The sequence below is a fragment of the Procambarus clarkii genome, chromosome 35 (assembly GCF_040958095.1).
Source record: "Procambarus clarkii isolate CNS0578487 chromosome 35, FALCON_Pclarkii_2.0, whole genome shotgun sequence".
Taxonomy (NCBI): Eukaryota; Metazoa; Arthropoda; class Malacostraca; order Decapoda; family Cambaridae; genus Procambarus; species Procambarus clarkii.
This window is the reverse complement of record NC_091184.1, coordinates 27,425,605-27,446,271: the sequence shown is the minus strand read 5'-3', so window position 1 is coordinate 27,446,271 and position 20,667 is coordinate 27,425,605. Positions and strand designations below refer to the sequence as shown.

The 20,667-nt window shown below is 43.7% G+C and overlaps 1 protein-coding gene across 3 annotated transcripts in view; it reads left to right on the top strand.

The window, feature by feature from the left end:
• The window catches only part of LOC123768517 (serine/threonine-protein phosphatase 6 regulatory ankyrin repeat subunit B), a 105,066-nt gene extending 87,492 nt beyond the window's left edge, over window positions 1-17,574 (top strand). For 2 of the 3 annotated variants that reach the window (XM_069336209.1, XM_069336207.1), the window contains 4 exons: window positions 2,985-3,209; window positions 10,628-10,819; window positions 12,041-14,020; window positions 17,274-17,574. In XM_069336209.1, coding sequence (XP_069192310.1) covers window positions 2,985-3,209; window positions 10,628-10,819; window positions 12,041-14,020; window positions 17,274-17,432 — 2,556 coding nt within the window. In that variant the 3' untranslated portion in view covers window positions 17,433-17,574. Of the gene's footprint in view, window positions 1-2,984; window positions 3,210-10,627; window positions 10,820-12,040; window positions 14,474-17,273 lie in introns of those variants that run through there. The other variant, XM_069336208.1, reaches the window with a different exon arrangement.
• The last annotated feature ends 3,093 nt before the right edge of the window (window positions 17,575-20,667 follow it).

Genomic DNA, 20,667 nt, shown 5'->3' with positions numbered 1-20,667 from the left:
GGAGTGTTTCTCTGGAGGTCTGGGAGTGTTCTCTGGAGGTCTGGGAGTTGTTCTCTGGAGGTCTGGGAGTGTTCTCTGGAGGTCTGGGAGTGTTCTCTGGAGGTCTGGGAGTGTTCTCTGGAGGTCTGGGAGTGTTCTCTGGAGGTCTGGGTGTTCTCTGAAGGTCTGGGAGTGTTCTCTGGAGGTCTAGGAGTGTTCTCCCAGACCTCCAGCTCCAGCCATAGATCCTGGAAGGCGACACAAGTTTATAGTAGCTTCAAGGAGCTACTTAAGGGCTGCTCAGAAGTAACATTTCATTACTCTATATTCTCTATTTTTTAAGATGTGAGAATTCAAATTTTCCAGTTTTCTTTCTATATCTGAATATTTCCTTCGCATAATTTTTGCAAGTTTTAACTTTGAAGGTTTATTGACAGTCGTTACTTTTATACTGGTATCTGAGCTTTAATGAGCTTGATTTGGATTTATGTGATTGTGTTGACCAGACCACACACTAGAAATTGAAGGGACGACGACGTTTCGGTCCGTCCTGGACCATTCTCAAGTCGATTGTGTGATCTGATTTTGCTGATAAAGATTTCCTTTATCTGATTTTGTTTTAATAATTCTGTTTCCTTATCAGCAGCGTTCAGTTTCCTTCAGTGCTCTCGGTGCTATTGCTGTGTGAAATAATTTTCACATTTTACACTTAAATTCTAAATAATAAATTAAATTACTATGAAGTAATTTAATTGGTGTAAGAGTAATTTGTAATTTGCATTAACAATTAGTTCATTCAGTGATAAACAAACAAGTAGACTAAACGCCATTAGGCTGGTCCTTTCAGTTAATTAATTTAAGAATTCATTCTGGTTAGTTTAATTGACCAAGTGAGTAAGTTTAAGTGTTAATTAACTGTTTCAACACTGACTGAACTATTTATAAATTGCATAAACATCAGAACAATATAATCCCCCACTGTAGAGTTACGAAAAATAATGGAACAAACAAACCTATGAAAAAGTCTATTGAAGGTAAGATAATTTAATGAAAATTACTTTAATCACATAACCCCACAATTGCTGTCGTCGGATCTCTCAGCATTAATGGTCGTTGTATATCCTGAGTGTACATTACATTGTGTAGTGTACATTACACTATTTTACAAATTATTACTATTATTACAAATAGTGTACATTACACTATTGTAATGGTTCTTAACTCTTCCATTGTGGATTTCAGGGCTACAGTCTCCTGCAGATTGAGATGTGGTAGAATTGATTTCATCCCTCGTAGCCTAAGGGGCCTCGTAGCCTGGTGGATAGCGCGCAGGACTCGTAATTCTGTGGCGCGGGTTCGATTCCCGCACGAGGCTGAAACAAATGGGCAAAGTTTCTTTCACCCTGAATGCCCCTGTTACCTAGCAGTAAATAGGTACCTGGGAGTTAGTCAGCTGTCACGGGCTGCTTCCTGGGGGTGGAGGCCTGGTCGAGGACCGGGCCGCGGGGACACTAAAGCCCCGAAATCATCTCAAGATAACCTCAAGAATCCCTGTTTTGTGTACATAAATGGCAATTGTTTTCTTAAAGATGGTGAATGTCAGTCAGGGTATATGTCTCATCAAATGTTAGTAAGGTTTAACATGTCTATCACTTCATCAATTCTTGTAATATTATTCTAGTCTGAATACCTGGTTGATACCTGGTTGATGGGGTTCTGGGAGTTCTTCTACTCCCCAAGCCCGGCCCGAGGCCAGGCTCGACTTGTGAGAGTTTGGTCCACCAGGCTGTTGCTTGGAGCGGCCCGCAGGCCCACATACCCACCACAGCCCGGTTGGTCCGGCACTCCTTGGAGGAAACAATCTAGTTTCCTCTTGAAAATGTCCACGGTTGTTCCGGCAATATTTCTTATGCTTGCTGGGAGGACGTTGAACAACCGCGGACCTCTGATGTTTATACAGTGTTCTCTGATTGTGCCTATGGCACCTCTGCTCTTCATTGGTTCTATTCTACATTTTCTTCCATTTGAATGAAGTGTTTGAAGATATATCTGTGCCAGACATATGAATTATTTTATTAAACATACCACAAAGATTACAACAAACACATTTATGACGTTTTATTCCATTTTCTGGAAAGCGAAATTTGTCCAGAAATGCATTGTTGATCCTCATCTTTCGCTCTATTTTTCTGGTAAGACTAATCCTGCCCGAAACGCTTTGCGTAATAGTGGCTTTAGGCATTGTATGTTCTAGCTCTACCTATAAGTCAACCAATCCTTGTAAAAATTTATTGTATGTATGTACCTTACCTAAATAAAATTGTATTGTATTGTATTGTATTGTAATCCTGCAAAATTTAGTATTTTGTGGTTGTAAATTGTATTCGATTGTATATGTGTAAATACGCAAATACAGTTGACACAACTTAAACCAGTTTATCCTCCATGAAATCTGTACCTTGAATTTGTCATAAAAGTGTATTATCATTTATATCTTTTTATATCTTATCTAACACATCATTTCCCATAAAAGCTGCAGGATTGTTAGTCTCCATGAAGGACTCGTATCTATGTTCAACAAAAAGATATTTCTCATTAATGGCATCACTCTTAACCCAGGTACTGTCTCGCCCTATTATTAATCCTATGTTCTTGGCTGGTTTTAATTACCTCGTTACTTTCGTCAACTTCCTATCTCCCATTCTCTCTGCTTGCCAAACTAATGAACAAATGGGTACCTGGGAGTTAGTCAGCTGTCACGGGCTGCTTCCTGGGGGTGGAGGCCTGGTCGAGGACCGGCCCGCGGGGACACTAAAAAGCCCCGAAATCATCTCAAGATAACCTCAAGATAACCTCAAGAAACTGCCAAACTATTTTCTATTACACATAATTTGTCAAACATGTTCTTCGCAATCTTATCTTGCGTGATCTTCTTACCTATACATAGTCCAAGTCAGTGCTGCATATTCACATGTTCATCCAAGATTTTCTCTTTTTCCATGTAGGCTTTAGTACACAGAATAAAGTTTGAACTGAATCTGATGGAAGTTGGGAGCGAGGCAGAAGATGAGGAGCTGAGTGTTGGGTTGGGGTTTCTGCTGGAGGAGCTGCAGGGGTCGGAGCCGTGGAGAGCAGCCTGGAGGAGTAAAAAACGGGATTCGGTTCCCCTTACCAAGCTCCTCGTGAAAGCCTGCCAAAGAGGCGCCACCCTTACTGCAGCATTTATACAGGTTCTTCCTTTTCTCGTATTTTTACCTATTTTTATTTCATGTATAGTATATAGCATAAACAAATATTTTACCAATTATATATTTTGAGAATGTCTTAAACTCTAACAATTAAGAGGTATTTCTTTCAGCTTCTACGATATGTGTAAATGTATCAATGTTACGTTAAGTAACATGTCCAAGGGGTTTGGAATAGGTGGGAGGAGGAAGAAGGACGAGAAGTTGGAATTCTTGAAGAGGTTGAGGATGGAAGATGAGGAGACTAAACAGTTCGGTGGTCTATCCACCGTGGGTTGGCGTCGAGTGTTTTCCTTTGGTCTTGATCGTGGTTTTGTTATTCTGATTATCTTGGGCGGCGTGGTAGGCTTGATGGGGCTTGAAGGGTCTGTGCCAGGGCGGGAGGTGAGGTAGAGAGTAAAGTGGTGTGTTGGCGTTGGGTGAAGACGCCTCAGTCTTGGTTCTTCATCCCACTTTTCTTCTCCTGCAGGTGGTTGGGCCCCTTGTGTACTAGGTCCTCGCGTACTCCTGAGTTTCCAGACTTTCTTCGTCGGGGTCTTGCTTCTTGTTGACATGACTGTTTTCGTCTAAACTTGGTGAGGAGGCCTCCATGAGGAAGTCTTGCACGTTGTAGGTGTTAAATTGATGGTGTGGAGATGCTGCTCCTACTGAGAGTTCTTCGTCTGAAAACTCCGATGCGTTGTCTGTAGTCGATGGTTCAGTCTTTGTTTGCACAGTAGGGGTTAGGCCCTGGTGTCATGGAGTGGTGGTTGCAGCTAACGCCGGAGCGTTAGTGGTATTACTACCAGGCGTAGACAGTCCGTCGGCGAGCGCTTCGGCTGAGTTGGTGATTGTAGGATCGTTAGGAGCCGGTGTGAAGTGTTTCCGTTTGTGTAGCCTGGGTCTTGGGTGGTGCTGGAGTCTGGGTTGAGGTAGTCTTTCTGGAGGTCCCTGTAGTAGTCGGAGAGGCAGAGAGCCTGTCTTCAAGGGCAATGATGGGGTCCAGGCCGTTGGCAATATTCAGAGCATTGAGTTACGAACTGGTGGTTGTCTGGTCCGGCGAGTCTCTCAGCTAGACGAATGAGACCGGGAATGATCCATTCGTGTGAAGTGAGGGATTGTGAGGGTGCTGACTGAGCATTGGTTCTCCACTAGGAAGGCTGGTGGGCAGGGCCACTGTTTGGTAAAACGGGGTAGGCCTCAACGTACTGGAGTGAACGATATGGAAGAAAATGTAGAATAGAACCAATGAAGAGCAGAGGTGCCATAGGCACAATCAGAGAACACTGTATAAACATCAGAGGTCCGCGGTTGTTCAACGTCCTCCCAGCAAGCATAAGAAATATTGCCGGAACAACCGTGGACATTTTCAAGAGGAAACTAGATTTATTCCTCCAAGGAGTGCCGGACCAACCGGGCTGTAGTGGGTATGTGGGCCTGCGGGCCGCTCCAAGCAACAGCCTGGTGGACCAAACTCTCACAAGTCGAGCCTGGCCTCGGGCCGGGCTTGGGGAGTAGAAGAACTCCCAGAACCCCATCAACCAGGTATCAACCAGGTTATGTTTGGCTGGTTGGTTTAGCTGAGGCGCTGAAGCTAATGCTAATAGAGCTGACAGCGGCGGTAGAGATTTTGGCTTTCTTTGACTCAACCAGATCTTCGATGATTTCTTGTCTACGAGGGAAGCAGTGGGGAAATCACAGAGTGATCGCTCTGTGATCGTGGGGGGAAAGCGATCACAGAGTGATCGCTTTTGCCATTTATGCAGCATTTGGTCTCCGCTTTGCACATTGAGTTGTGATGATTCTGGGCGCAGATACTGCACTTCACGATGGGTTGCTGACAATTCTGGTTGGGTGGGTGAATTCATAGCACTTAGAGCTCTGTTGTATATCACAGACGCGTTCCTTCTTCACTCGGTAGGGTGGGATCTTGATGCCAAATCAGTTGAATCTTTGTGTGGTAGCTTGGGTAGCCACGGCTAATGAGGTGAAGGTTAATTTCATGGTAGAACACACCTGAGAATATCAACATGCTGCTCAGTTGGAATTCACTCAGCAGATCACTCCATCCGGCCGAGCGGATAGCACACTGGACTTGTGATCCTGTGGTCCTGGGTTCGATCCCAGGCGCCGGCGAGAAACAATGGGCAAAGTTTCTTTCACCCTATGCCCCTGTTACCTAGCAGTAAAATAGGTACCTGGGTGTTAGCCAGCTGTCACGGGCTGTTTCCTGGGGGTGGAGGCCTGGTCGAAGACCGGGCCGCGGGGACACTAAAGCCCCGAAATCTTCTCAAGATAACCTCAAGATAAGATCCCCAAGAAGAAAACATACAACATAAAGGCCATTGGTATTAGGTACCAATGTGGTACCAATGTACCAATGTGATCCTGTGGTAGGATCAAAGAACTACATAGCAGGCTAAATTGTGCACGAAAGAATATCAGAAGAGACAGAACCCAAGCTAATCTGAAACTTCTTAGCACTATCCGAGCAACTCGTCCTCTTAAAAATAACGTCACTTTTGGCTCGTATGCGCGCTATGGCCAAATTTGGACGTAATTTGAAATGACATCGACTCACAAAAGTGACGTACTGCTCCGTTTTCTGTTTGAGTCGTCCGGCCTACGCGGACAGGTTAGGAGAGGAAACTTTCAAAAACTCGAGATCATGTGCATGAAGAAACAGCAAAAATCAAAGAAGAAAAATGACTCGAGTTGTAGGCAAAGTTAAATCCGCTTTTGCTGGGGCAGCAGTTTACATTAACACCCATGAAGCTTACTGGAGCATGAACAGTGTGTGCTTAGCATTGCCAACAGACTTATATGCCTTCAAAAAGGCCATAAATTATGCAACTGAGAATAATTTACTCTTAATAATTTAAAAAAATTGAACATTTTTCATCATCATTCTTACCGACTGTAAATCTTCGCTCCAGGCATTGTTATCCAGCCCGCACAGAGATAATATACAATTCATCACAGAAATCCTACATATAGGAAAAGAAGCCCATAATCTAGGGCTGTCAATCACCCTAAATTGGATATCAAGTCACATTGGCATAGATGGTAATGAAAAGACAGACTCACTAGCAAAAACTGCCACTGCTCTACCTGTTGTACAGGTTCAAATACCTCCAAGTTTCTCACAGATAAAGGAGCAAATCAAGAAGAAAATATTCTCAACTATCAAAAGTCGCCACAGAGCCAAAGTAGTGGAAGAAAGATCCACTGCGATATGGTACGAACAAGCCACTGGTTACTCCTCTTTCATGCCTGGCAAAAAATATCCAGAGACATTGCAGTAGCCATACACAGACTCAGACCTGGTTACAAGTGCTGCTGGGAGGTAATGAACCCAATAGTTAGAGCAACCCGTTCTCGCAAATTCGTAAAGTCAATATTGACTTATTAACTACGTGCATAGGTGATATACTAAACATAATAGATACCCTTAAAAAGATTCATAGAAAACACCGACCTTACCTAACCTTGTTAGTATCTTAAGATAAGCAACTTATTGCTTCGTAATTACAATTATTACTTAACCTATACCTATTATAGGTTAGGTAATAATTGTAATTACGAAGCAATAAGATGCTTATCTTAACATACTAAGTAGGTTAGGTAAGGTCGGTGTTTTCTATGAATCTTTTTAAGGGTATCTATTATGTTAAGTATGTCACCTATGCACATATTTAATAAGTCAATATTGACTTATTAAATTTGCGAGAACGGGTTGGTTAGAGAGTGTCATTTCTGTGGAATAGATGCAGAGACGCCACAATTGCATTACTTAATGGAATGGGAAGAATCTAAAGTCATGCACATTAAACGAGAGCAGCTGCATTAGATGCAAAATCCACAGCGACTACAATGATTAGAAACGCAGTTGAAAAATGGGACGAACTAGTGAACACTGTGCTTCTATGCAGGCGATGAGTCACAATAACGTGGCTGAAGTATGTTGACCAGACCACACACTAGAAATTGAAGGGACGACGACGTTTCGGTCCGTCCTGGACCATTCTCAATCGACTTGAGAATGGTCCAGGACGGACCGAAACGTCGTCGTCCCTTCAATTTCTAGTGTGTGGTCTGGTCAACACTGTGCTTCTATATCCGCCACTTAGATAATGTTATTAAAAAAAGACTAAAACCATTGCGCTAAAACAGTAGCAGAAAATAAACGGGAGAAATGGGGGAAACCCCACCTCCATTTAAAACTTTGACCCAAATATAACAGTAACAAGGTTATCGCAAATAACCGAACTCGGTTACGAGGTCAATGGGCATTTCCTTCTGAATGGCTAAACCTAAAACAACAACCAACATGTTCTGGTTTTCTTCCTCGACGTTGATGAGTATATACCTGGTTGATACCTGGTTGATGGGGTTCTGGGAGTTCTTCTACTCCCCAAGCCCGGCCCGAGGCCAGGCTCGACTTGTGAGAGTTTGGTCCACCAGGCTGTTGCTTGGAGCGGCCCGCAGGCCCACATACCCACCACAGCCCGGTTGGTCCGGCACTCCTTGGAGGAAACAATCTAGTTTCCTTTTGAAAATGTCCACGGTTGTTCCGGCAATATTTCTTATGCTTGCTGGGAGGGTGTTGAACAACCGCGGACCTCTGATGTTTATACAGTGTTCTCTGATTGTGCCTATGGCACCTCTGCTCTTCACTGGACCTCTGATGTTTATACAGTGTTCTCTGATTGTGCCTATGGCACCTCTGCTCTTCATTGGTTCTATTCTACATTTTCTTCCAATGTAGCAGTTCTTTGTCCGTAATCCAAATGCTGGTCTCGCTGAGACGGTTCGTGCAGCGAGGTACCGTTGTGGGTAGTTAAGACTGAGGTGAGCTTGGTGCAGCTCTTCATCGATGCCCTGCAGCTTTTTGAGGTCCTTCTCGCTCGAGAAGTAGAGCACGAAGCTTCCACTTCTTGTCGGATGTCGATGAGTGACACATTAGAGGCTTTTGATGACTTGATGTTGTATATGTGGTTGTCGAGGCCGTCGGCCCTGACTTTGTACTCACCTAGTTGTGTTTGCGGGGGTTGAGCTCTGGCTCTTTGGTCCCGCCTCTCAACCGTCAATCAACAGGTGTACAGATTCCTGAGCCTATCGGGCTCTGTCATATCTACACTTGAAACTGCGTATGGAGTCAGCCTCCACCACATCACTGCCTAATGCATTCCATTTGTCAACCACTCTGACACTAAAAAAGTTCTTTCTAATATCTCTGTGGCTCATTTGGGCACTCAGTTTCCACCTGTGTCCCCTTGTGCGTGTTCCCCTTGTGTTAAATAGACTGTCTTTATCTACCCTATCAATCCCCTTCACAATCTTGAATGTGGTGATCATGTCCCCCCTAACTCTTCTGTCTTCCAGATAGTGGTGCTTTCATTGGACTCGGTTGGTACCCCCTCAACGTGGCGCAGTAGTGGTGGAAGAGTCTTTTGCCCGTGATCCAATCTTCTGATTGATTGATATGTTATCTATGTCTTATGCCTCGTTAAGTATCAGCTCTTACGGATATAACTTGCAAAGCAGAACTTCAACTCGTGGGGCCTCAACTTCAACTCGTGGGGCCTCAACTTCAACTCGTGGGGCCTCAACTTCAACTCGTGGGGCCTCAACTTCAACTCGTGGGGCCTCAACTTCAACTCGTGGGGCCTCAACTTCAACTCGTGGGGCCTCAGCGTACCCAACTCCTTCTTGTGTTTCAGATGCAACTGCTGTCTCTCCTTTCCCCCAGTGTTATATTTTTTTCATTACTGATTCAAATTTTGTACTTGGCTTAGGAACCGACAGTAAATATTTAAGTACAATGGATATAAGTGACAAGCAGTCGTGCCTGCAAAACTCATTTTCCATAAGTGAGTAAATCCATAGGAGCCATGATGAGGGTTGTAGAACACCAGGTTGCAATCTTTTTACCATGTTGTACCATAAATCGCCGAATGGCAATACTAAATCTGTAATTCAATAAGTTTATTTAATTATTTTTAATATTACTCCTACAAAGAATTTAGGTATATTATAACTTCCAGTAATTTGGTAATTAATATGGGTGTACTGAATTTTAAATGAATTACAACTATTGAACATTAAATAAATTAATATGAAAATACTGTTGATTAAGGAGCTATATTAGTTTGCAACATGCTACATGTAGTTCCTTCAAAATATATAGACATACGTGAAGTATGTTGTCGTATCTAAGACAAATCTATCTTCTTGAGGTTATCTTGAGATGATTTCGGGGCTTTAGTGTCCCCGCGGCCCGGTCCTCGACCAGGCCTCCACCCCCAGGAAGCAGCCCGTGACAGCTGACTAACTCCCAGGTACCTATTTACTGGTAGGTAACAGGGGCATTTAGGGTGAAAGAAACTTTGACCATTTGTTTCTGCCTCGAGCGGGAATCGAACCCGCGCCACAGAATTAAGAGTCCTGCGCGCTATCCACCAGGCTACGAGGCCCCAGATTAAGTTATGATGGATCTACTTATGCATTGTAATATGATTGTAACATATTCTTGGCTATATAAATATAACAAATATACGGGGGCACGGGGGGGGCAGCTGCCCCTGTTCCCGCTCCTATTCCGGGCTAGAATCCTTGGGCCAGATTCACGAAAGCACTTACGAACCTGTACATCTTTTCTCAATCTTTGGCGGCTTTGTTTACAATTATTAAACAGTTAATGAGCTCTGAAGCACCAGGAGGCTGTTTATAACAATAACAACAGTTGAATGGGAAGGTTTCATGCTTGTAAACTGTTTAATAAATGTAACCAAAGCCGTCAAAGATTGAGAAAAGATGTACACGTTCGTAAGTACTTGCCTAAGTGCTTTCGTGAATCTGGCCCCTTGCCTCCCTCGCAGCTCGCTCAGCCATCTTAACATGTAGGAGACGCTTGATAGCTTCATCTCAAATAACAAGAAATCGCAATTTCTTCTGAATGCAACATCATGCTTCCTCTTAAGTGTATAAAATCAACTCACAATTTCTTCTAGTTATGCACAAAAAAGGAAGTTATGTCTCTTATATGTGGGAATTAGGAAATACAGGGCTACACTCCGTAACAATATGTATAGGATAATGTAAAAACGTGGATAATAATTTTAATCCTTCAAGGAGCTACACTCCGTAACAATATGTATAGGATAATGTAAAAACGTGGATAATAATTTTAATCCTTCAAGGAGCTACACTCCGTAACAATATGTATAGGATAATGTAAAAACGTGGATAATAATTTTAATCCTTCAAGGAGCTACACTCCGTAACAATATGTATAGGATAATGTAAAAACGTGGATAATAATTTTAATCCTTCAAGGAGCTACACTCCGTAACAATATGTATAGGATAATGTAAAAACGTGGATAATAATTTTAATCCTTCATTGATACGTCTGTCCGGCAGCAAGGAGGAGGCTCAGTGACGTCAAGGACTTCAGATGGTCGTACCGCACTTCACACTTCCCTGGACGCTGATCACATGCATACAACTCTTAGTTTGGTTCGCCATATGGGAGCAAATATCTTTCTGTGTGACGACAAGGGAAGGCTTCCCCTCCAGCTATGTCCTCAAGAAACAGGGAATCAACTTTTGGAGGTGAGATCATTAGGAAAGCAGTCTCCGTGGTGTAGTGGTAAGACACTCGCTTGGCGTTCCGCGAGCGCTATGTCATGGGTTCGTATCCTGGCCGGGGAGGATTTACTGGGCGCAATTCCTTAACTGTAGCCTCTGTTTAACGGAACAGTAAAATGTGTACTTGGATGAAAAAACGATTCTTCGCGGCAGGGGATCGTATTCCAGGGACCATAGGATTAAGGACTTGCCCGAAACGCTACGCGTACTAGTGGCTGTACAAGAATGTAACAACTCTTGTATATATCTCAAAAAAAAGAAAAAAAAAAAAAAGAAAGCGTCTCCATCATTAGTGTTGCAAGCCAGATTAAATTAGCATCACTAACCACTCTACGGGCTCACCATAGCCCGTGCTACTTGGAACTCTGTTCCAGGTAGCGAATCTTTAACAACAACAACATTAACCACATTCTGAGAATTTAAATGGCTCTACAAAAGCTGAGAAGCTACATATAATAAATATAACTTAGTAATGTATATAAAACTTAATTAAAATTTTCAAATGAATGTTTAGAAAATCCATCAATTCCGATTAAATGTTCACTTCCACCCGTCCTTGTTTCCACCCGTCCTCATGTCCCAGCTCCTTGTTTCCACCCGTCCTCATGTCCCAGCTCCTTGTTTCCACCCGCCCTCATGTCCCAGCTCCTTGTTTCCACCCGTCCTCATGTCCCAGCTCCTTGTTTCCACCCGCCCTCATGTCCCAGCTCCTTGTTTCCACCCGCCCTCATGTCCCAGCTCCTTGTTTCCACCCGTCCTCATGTCCCAGCTCCTTGTTTCCACCCGCCCTCATGTCCCAGCTCCTTGTTTCCACCCGCCCTCATGTCCCAGCTCCTTGTTTCCACCCGTCCTCATGTCCCAGCTCCTTGTTTCCACCCGTCCTCAGGTCCCAGCTCCTTGTTTCCACCCGTCCTCAGGTCCCAGCTCCTTGTTTCCACCCGCCCTCATGTCCCAGCTCCTTGTTTCCACCCGTCCTCAGGTCCCAGCTCCTTGCTTCCACCCGTCCTCATGTCCCAGCTCCTTGCTTCCACCCGCCCTCATGTCCCAGCTCCTTGGGACATGTACCTCTCGATTGTTACGTATGTTGTGTTATTGAAGGATGGATTGTAACTGTTATTATCTTTAGCTATAGTTGTTTCTGTAGCTTTATTGATCTTATTATCAACACAAACTTTTATTTTTCAGGATGCTATGAGTCAAGACTACCGCGCCCTTGACTTCGTGATGGAAAAAACTCGGAATGGTCTGGAAAAGCAGAATATTGCCTGTGTGATAGTCCTTATGGCTGTCTTGTACTGTGAGTACAGCTTGTCATCATGTGAAGAAAACTTATCCTCAGATCGTCCCATTTTGTCCAACGAGGCTGACTTGCTGGCTGGGAAAACCAGTTTGTCATGTGCAGCCATCTCATCTCCCAACCAAACCTCTACATCAGATGGGTGGAAGAAATTGTTTCTCCATATGATAACTATATTGAGAAAAATTGAGAAAACAAAGTTTACTAACGATGATTGGCTGAAACAACTGCTGTTTTACCAATCACAAATTAATGGTGAAAGTGATGAAGGAAATGGAACAGTGATGGTGACTGCAACAGAGACTCAAGAGGAGCTTGATATAGAGGAAGAACTCTTCTTCTTGTTCATAGACAGGCTGAAAGAAAGAGGCAAACCAATACTCACAAATTCTAAGCAGAATTCTGAGCTTGAAGAACATGTGAACTCAACATATCACAAAGCCCTTCGACTGTGTTGTGAGTCAGGTCTGCCGCTCCTGACCCACCTATTGCTGGAAGTGGCGGGTGTGCCTGTGGATGAGGTCGTTGATCCAGTCAGCGGGTCCACCGCTTTACATATTGTTGCATCTCTTGGATGCCTCGGGTTGCTGGAGTATCTGCTGAGCAGACATGCGTCCCACACTGCCAGGGACGGAGCGGGCCGCACCCCTGCACACCTCGCTTACTTGTTTGGTCACGCTGCGGTGGGCGATCGCCTGCGAGAAGGTCTTGAAGACACGCGAAGTAAAGCTGGAAATCGACCTGAAGATTTATTAGCAGCCTTTAACAGTTACATGGAGACATACATTCTTGAAAAAAGTATCAGAATTACTGCACAAGAACAGAATGACCCTCTCTCTCTCATAAAGGCACACTTAAAGCAGTTCAAGTGGAAGTGGAGAGCAAATTTTGAAAGAGCTGCAAGAAAACTTCGTGTAGACTTTACCAGTGGTGAAGCTCGAGAGGTGCAGCTAACACTGACATCAGAATTAAGGAAAATCGTTAGTAATCTAGCAAGCTTAAACCCTCTTTTAGAAGGCGATCTCCAGGTCCTAGGTAGTAGTGCAGACAACCTACGCCTGTATGCACCTGATGAGTTTGACTGTAATGTGGTTCTTAAAAATATTAATGGCTTTCCAGGTGGAGGCGTAAACATTGAGCTGACACCTCTTCCACAGGAGGTGGCGGTAATGAAAGGTTACACCACGTGTCTCAGCGTCTCGGCTGTGAATGAGTCTCTCAAAGCTTTTGTTGATGGTATGAACTTTGTGAATATATTTTCCGATGCTGTATATAAGTGTGTGAAAAACTTTAAGCTGTCAGATAATCGTCTGAGCTTTGTGACTCCGGGAATAAGAAAGACTCAAGTTGGTGTCAATATTTCATTTGCATGGGAAGGTACCGAGTTTCCTTTATTGTTGATTGATGTTGATGTTGTCCCAGTTTTAAAAGTTCCCTGGCCTGATAAACTGGAAAGACCTCCACTGACGCCTGTCGACATCGACACAGTCCACATCAGCAACACAGGTGATGGCGACTGGCGCTATTCTTTTGCTGTTGTTGAAAACAGAATCTTTCGTTCCATGTCTGAGGATCGTCGTTTGGTGTTCCTTGCCTGTAAGCTACTTATCGTTACCCTGAAGGTGGAGAGCTGGGCACCCCGGGACGTGAAGGATCTGTACACATACTGGAATGGACGCAGGTTCAAAATTCCTGCTCCCGCTGGTTTCATCCTTAAGAACGCATTCCTACTGGAGATGGAAGACATCAATGATGATGCTGAGTGGGAACCTCAGCATATTCGCAAAAGGATGTTTTCCATTTTTCGCAGAATGTGTGTACAAGACGATGACGTTACTTCTGGAAAGACGCAGTACTTCCATGGCAAGGTCCGTGCATACTTTGGAGGGAATGCAGAAAAAGCCACTATAGGTCTGAGTGCCCCAGAAATACTGCTGTTTCTGGAATCGTTGGAAGCGTCGTTGTCAGAAGGCAAAGAATAGCGAAATTACTTCTATTAAAACCTTTGGGAAGTAAAGGAAAGACTGAGCATCTATTTTTAAAGCTTTGTTCTTCATCAGGTCATGTTGATGGTAGGACATGCCATCAGGTCATATAGATGGTAGGACATGCCATCAGGTCATATAGATGGTAGGACATGCCATCAGGTCATATAGATGGTGGGACATGCCATCAGGTCATATAGATGGTAGGACATGCCATCAGGTCATATAGATGGTAGGACATGCCATCAGGTCATATAGATGGTAGGACATGCCATCAGGTCATGTAGATGGTGGGACATGCCATCAGGTCATATAGATGGTAGGACATGCCATCAGGTCATATAGATGGTGGGACATGCCATCAGGTCATATAGATGGTAGGACATGCCATCAGGTCATATAGAAGGTAGGACATGCCATCAGGTCATATAGAAGGTAGGACATGCCATCAGGTCATATAGAAGGTAGGACATGCCATCAGGTCATATAGAAGGTAGGACATGCCATCAGGTCATATAGAAGGTAGGACATGCCATCAGGTCATATAGAAGGTAGGACATGCCATCAGGTCATATAGATGGTAGGACATGCCATCAGGTCATATAGATGGTAGGACATGCCATCAGGTCATGTTGATGGTAGGACATGCCATCAGGTCATGTAGATGGTAGGACATGCCATCAGGTCATGTAGATGGTAGGACTTGCCTAAATTTTTAGATGTATATTGATAGTTGGTTTAAAGCGCTTGATATATAATGCTTTGTTCAATTTCCTGATATCGTCATACTTGTGTATTGTTTCTGTATTTATAGCCAGGATATCAGCAGAGCGGTCTGGTAATATGTAGAGGTTTAGGTTGGAGGGAATTGAGATCTTCATGGAGCCTTGTTTGAAAAAAGAAATTAATAAACGATTCACATCAGGGTTTTACAAATGGCTATTCATGGTTAACGAATTTGCTATTATTTTACTCCAGCATAGTTGAGGCAGTTAATAGTGGTAAGGTTTATGATGTTGTGTACCTTGATTTTAGCAAAGCTTTTGATACAGTACCACATGAAAGACTGATTAAAGAGATAGAGGCTCATTGTATTGGGGGGGTGCTATATTAAGTTGGATTAGGGCACGGCTGTTCCAAAGGAAACATTTTTTTTTTTTTTTTTTTTTGAGATATATACAAGAGTTGTTACATTCTTGTACAGCCACTAGTACGCGTAGCGTTTCGGGCAAGTCCTTAATCCTATGGTCCCTGGAATACGATCCCCTGCCGCGAAGAATCGTTGTTACATCCAAGTACACATTTTACTGTTGCGTTAAACAGAGGCTACAGTTAAGGAATTGTGCCCAGTAAATCCTCCCCGGCCAGGATACGAACCCATGACATAGCGCTCGCGGAACGCCAGGCGAGTGTCTTACCACTACACCACGGAGACTACATAGAGTTAGTATAATTGGGGTTAAGTCAGAGTGGAAAAATCTTGTAAGTAAAGTGCCTCAAGGCTCTGTCCAGGAACCCCTGGTATTCATAATATAAATAATTTAGATTCAGGTTTGAGCAGCAACATTTGCAAATTTGCTGATGATACAAAAATCGGGAGGTTATCTTGAGGTTATCTTGAGATGATTTCGGGGCTTTTTAGTGTCCCCGCGGCCCAGTCCTCGACCAGGCCTCCACCCCCAGGAAGCAGCCCGTGACAGCTGACTAACTCCCAGGTACCTATTTACTGCTAGGTAACAGGAAATAGGGAAACAGGTAGGGAGATAAACACGAAAAAAGACTCACTATCACTTCAATATGGTCTAAATAGAAATTTGAAATGGACAAAAGATGGCAAATGGAGTTTAATGCTGACAAATGTAAGGTTTTGGGGTAAGATGTTGATGATAGAGTTACAAGATACGAGTTAGATAGTGTTAAGATTGCAAAGTCGGAATGTGGAAGGGATCTGGAAGTTATGACTAGTAAGAATTTGAAACGAAAAAATCAATGTATAAATGTTCGTAATAAGGCAATTAGGACACTGGGATTTATTAATGGTAGAGTTAGTAATAAGACACCTGGTGTTGTTCTTCTATATCTTGCTCTGGTTAGGACCCATTTAGAATATGCAGTTCAGTTTTAGTCGCTGTATGAATGCGTCCAGTGTAGGATTATAAAGTTAATCCCCCAAATTAGAAATCTGTCATATGAAGAAATATTAACAAAGCTTAAATTACATTTACTAGAAAAGTGAAGAATTATGGGTCACATGATAAAGGTGTACAAGTGGATGAATGTGCATAACAAAGGGGATGTTAATAGAGTATTAAAAGTATCAACACAGGACAGAACACGAAACAATACTTATAAATTGGATAAGTTTAGATTTAGGAAAGACTTGGGTAAATACTGGTTTAGTAATAGGGTTATTGATTTGTGGAACCAATAACTGTGTAACATGATGGAGGTGGGGTCCCTTGGTTGTTTCAAGCGTGGGTTGGACATGTATATGAGTAGGATTGTGTGGTTATAATTAGGAGCTGCTTCGTATGGGTCAATAAGCCTTCTGCAGTTACCTTTATTCATATGTTTGTTGCCAGGTGCATTTAGAGAAATGTTTCCGTCATGCCTTTATACTATTATCGATGCGAATGCCAGTCCTCGAAGAAGCCCCAATGAAGTCAAAGAGTGTTCCAAGTCTTTGCATGCCCCCTTGGGGAGTGTCAGCCTTAATGCTCTCAATATAGAGGTTATCTTGAGATGATTTCGGGGCTTTAGTGTCCCCGCGGCCCGGTCCTCGACCAGGCCTCCACCCCCAGGAAGCAGCCTGCGACAGCTGACTAACTCCCAGGTACCTATTTACTGCTAGGTAACAGGGGCATTCAGGGTGAAAGAAACTTTGCCCATTTGTTTCTGCCTCGTGCGGGAATCGAACCCGCGCCACAGAATTACGAGTCCTGCGCGCTATCCACCAGGCTACGAGGCCCCAAGGTAGAGAGAGGCAAGTCAATCAACAAGTTCACACTAACCCTAGAAAATATTTTTTGTTTATGTATACATGGTACTGAAGCAAATGTACCTTTACAAAAATGAATAAACACTAAACTCTTGTTTAGAGTTAACATTACTTCAAGCCCAGCATTATCCCGTGCAGGTCTGGACCCCTTCACACCACCACAAGCCCAGCATCATCCCGTGCAGGTCTGGACCCCTTCACACCACCACAAGCCCAGCATCATCCCGTGCAGGTCTGGACCCCTTCACACCACCACAAACTCAGCATCACCCAAACATCAGCATGTCAGTTATATAAGAAAGGATGTTTGACTGGCTGTCTGGGCAAGGTTGGAGGGCAGATGCTTGGGGATAACCTCACACAACATCTCAGGTAGATGAATTTGGAGTATGGGACGAACATATGCTGACTGTGGTCGGTTTCTGAGTTTACCATCATCGAAATCGCTAAAACTAGTGTCCGAATGACGACAGGAAGCCGGCGGCGTGTCAAACTGCCTTGATGATCTCCCCATTGAAACATGATGATCGTTTCCATTTGTACTTTAAATGTTAACAGAGTTTTAGTATTTATGAATTCGGCAGGTAGGCGGTTCCAGGGTAAAAAAAAGCAGTCTTTCTCTCAAATACCATAGGAAATATAAGCAACTAGGGAGACGTATGCGATTCTCATAGTCAAGTGAGATACTCGGTGTGGTGCTACTTGTTTTAGTGTTTCTCAATAATAAATTGAATTAGAAGGGGAAGAGGAAAGATTTGGAGGAGGGAGGGGGGGAGCTTTTCCCACACCCCAGGAAGCGGCTTCCTCTCTTCCTGACTCCTTCTCGCCACACAATTTCCTTATTAACGCTACTGAAATTCATTTATGTTTTACCTTCCTATTTTCGTCTTTTTAACGTATACACTAATGAACAAATATAGATAATTATAATTCAATAATAAGGATGGAAAATGCTGGAAACTCTTACCTGAAGGCGGTTTCAGCTTGGCTCACTCATTATCAAGACAGTAACTACTCCAGAACATGCTGTGTTTTCGTAAAAACTGGCAACGGGTATGCTGGCTTTTCGTAAAAACTGGCAACGGGTATGCTGTGTTTTCGTAAAAACCGGCAACGGGTATGCTGGCTTTTCGTAAAAACTGGCAACGGGTATGCTGGCTTTTCGTAAAAACTGGCAACGGGTATGCTGGCTTTTCGTAAAAACTGGCAACGGGTATGCTGGCTTTTCGTAAAAACCGGCAACGGGTATGCTGGCTTTTCGTAAAAACCGGCAACGGGTATGCTGGCTTTTCGTAAAAACTGGCAACGGGTATGCTGGCTTTTCGTAAAAACTGGCAACGGGTATGCTGGCTTTTCGTAAAAACTGGCAACGGGTATGCTGGCTTTTCGTAAAAACCGGCAACGGGTATGCTGGCTTTTCGTAAAAACTGGCAACGGGTATGCTGGCTTTTCGTAAAAACCGGCAACGGGTATGCTGGCTTTTCGTAAAAACTGGCAACGGGTATGCTGGCTTTTCGTAAAAACTGGCAACGGGTATGCTGGCTTTTCGTAAAAACCGGCAACGGGTATGCTGGCTTTTCGTAAAAACTGGCAACGGGTATGCTGGCTTTTCGTAAAAACTGGCAACGGGTATGCTGGCTTTTCGTAAAAACTGGCAACGGGTATGCTGGCTTTTCGTAAAAACTGGCAACGGGTATGCTGGCTTTTCGTAAAAACTGGCAACGGGTATGCTGGCTTTTCGTAAAAACTGGCAACGGGTATGCTGGCTTTTCGTAAAAACTGGCAACGGGTATGCTGGCTTTTCGTAAAAACTGGCAACGGGTATGCTGGCTTTTCGTAAAAACTGGCAACGGGTATGCTGGCTTTTCGTAAAAACTGGCAACGGGTATGCTGGCTTTTCGTAAAAACTGGCAACGGGTATGCTGGCTTTTCGTAAAAACTGGCAACGGGTATGCTGGCTTTTCGTAAAAACTGGCAACGGGTATGCTGGCTTTTCGTAAAAACTGGCAACGGGTATGCTGGCTTTTCGTAAAAACTGGCAACGGGTATGCTGGCTTTTCGTAAAAACTGGCCACTTTTCGTAAATAAAGTAAGAAATGGCAAAAAGTTGGGCCTACAGAGATAATACAGTAGTGTCCTGGGCTGAACAGCCTTCAGCATACTGACATGGGTTACGGCACACACACCTGGTATTCTCCATGACACTGCTTCAAACTCTTCCGTTATCTTGAGATGATTTCGGGGCTTTAGTGTCCCCGCGGCCCGGTCCTCGACCAGGCCTCCACCCCCAGGAAGCAGCCCGTGACAGCTGACTAACACCCAGGTACCTATTCTACTGCTAGGTAACAGGGGCATAGGGTGAAAGAAACTCTGCCCATTGTTTCTCGCCGGCGCCTGGGATCGAACCCAGGACCACAGGATCACAAGTCCAGCGTGCTGTCCGCTCGGCCGACCGGCAGCCCAGGCTCTAGCTTTTTTCTCAATTTATCCTTCTTATGAAACTATTCCATGCTGTTAAATCTGAGTGACTTCTGGTCACAGATGCCTCGATCAGCCACTATTTCGATGTTATTTATCTCCACTAAATCAAAAATATTACTTTCCCTTTGTTGGCTCTTTATTTTTTTTTTTTTTTTTTTTTTGAGATATATACAAGAGTTGTTACATTCTTGTACAGCCACTAGTACGCGTAGCGTTTCGGGCAAGTCCTTAATCCTATGGTCCCTGGAATACGATCCCCGCCGCGAAGAATCGTTTTTTCATCCAAGTACACATTTTACTGTTGCGTTAAACAGAGGCTACAGTTAAGGAATTGCGCCCAGTAAATCCTCCCCGGCCAGGATACGAACCCATGACATAGCGCTCGCGGAACGCCAGGCGAGTGTCTTACCACTACACCACGGAGACTGCGTTATTGTGTTGTTTGTCGAGATAATAACCAACTAATTGTTAAAAAATCTTCTTTCTCAATATTCCCTCTTTTGTTAGTCAAACGTTATTTCTGTTAAAGATACCCGCGCAGGACTCGTAATTCTGTGGCGCGGGTTCGATTCCCGCACGAGGCAGAAACAAATGGGCCAAGTTTCTTTCACCCTATGCCCCTGTTACCTAGCAGTAAATAGGTACCTGGGTGTTAGTCAGCTGTCACGGGCTGCTTCCTGGGGGTGGAGGCCTGGTCGAGGACCGGGCCGCGGGGACACTAAAGCCCCGAAATCATCTCAAGATAACCTCAAGAAGATACCCAAGTTATTTCTGATAGGTATCTCTTAAGTAAAGCCAATATCGTACCAATTGTAATCCACACTTCTGTAGTAATAAGCCTAGGTACTTGGAATCAGTATTGTACATTTTCCTAGTAATTGGATTAAGTAATACAACTCAGTATTTGTTAATTTTATTGATGAGAAATGCATTGCCTAATTCTATAGTAATGTTTCATTATTTCAAAAGAACAGGTCATTAAATTATCATATATCATAAGAAAGCATATTAGGTTAAACAAAATTATAATTTTGTATTCTTTTATAATTAA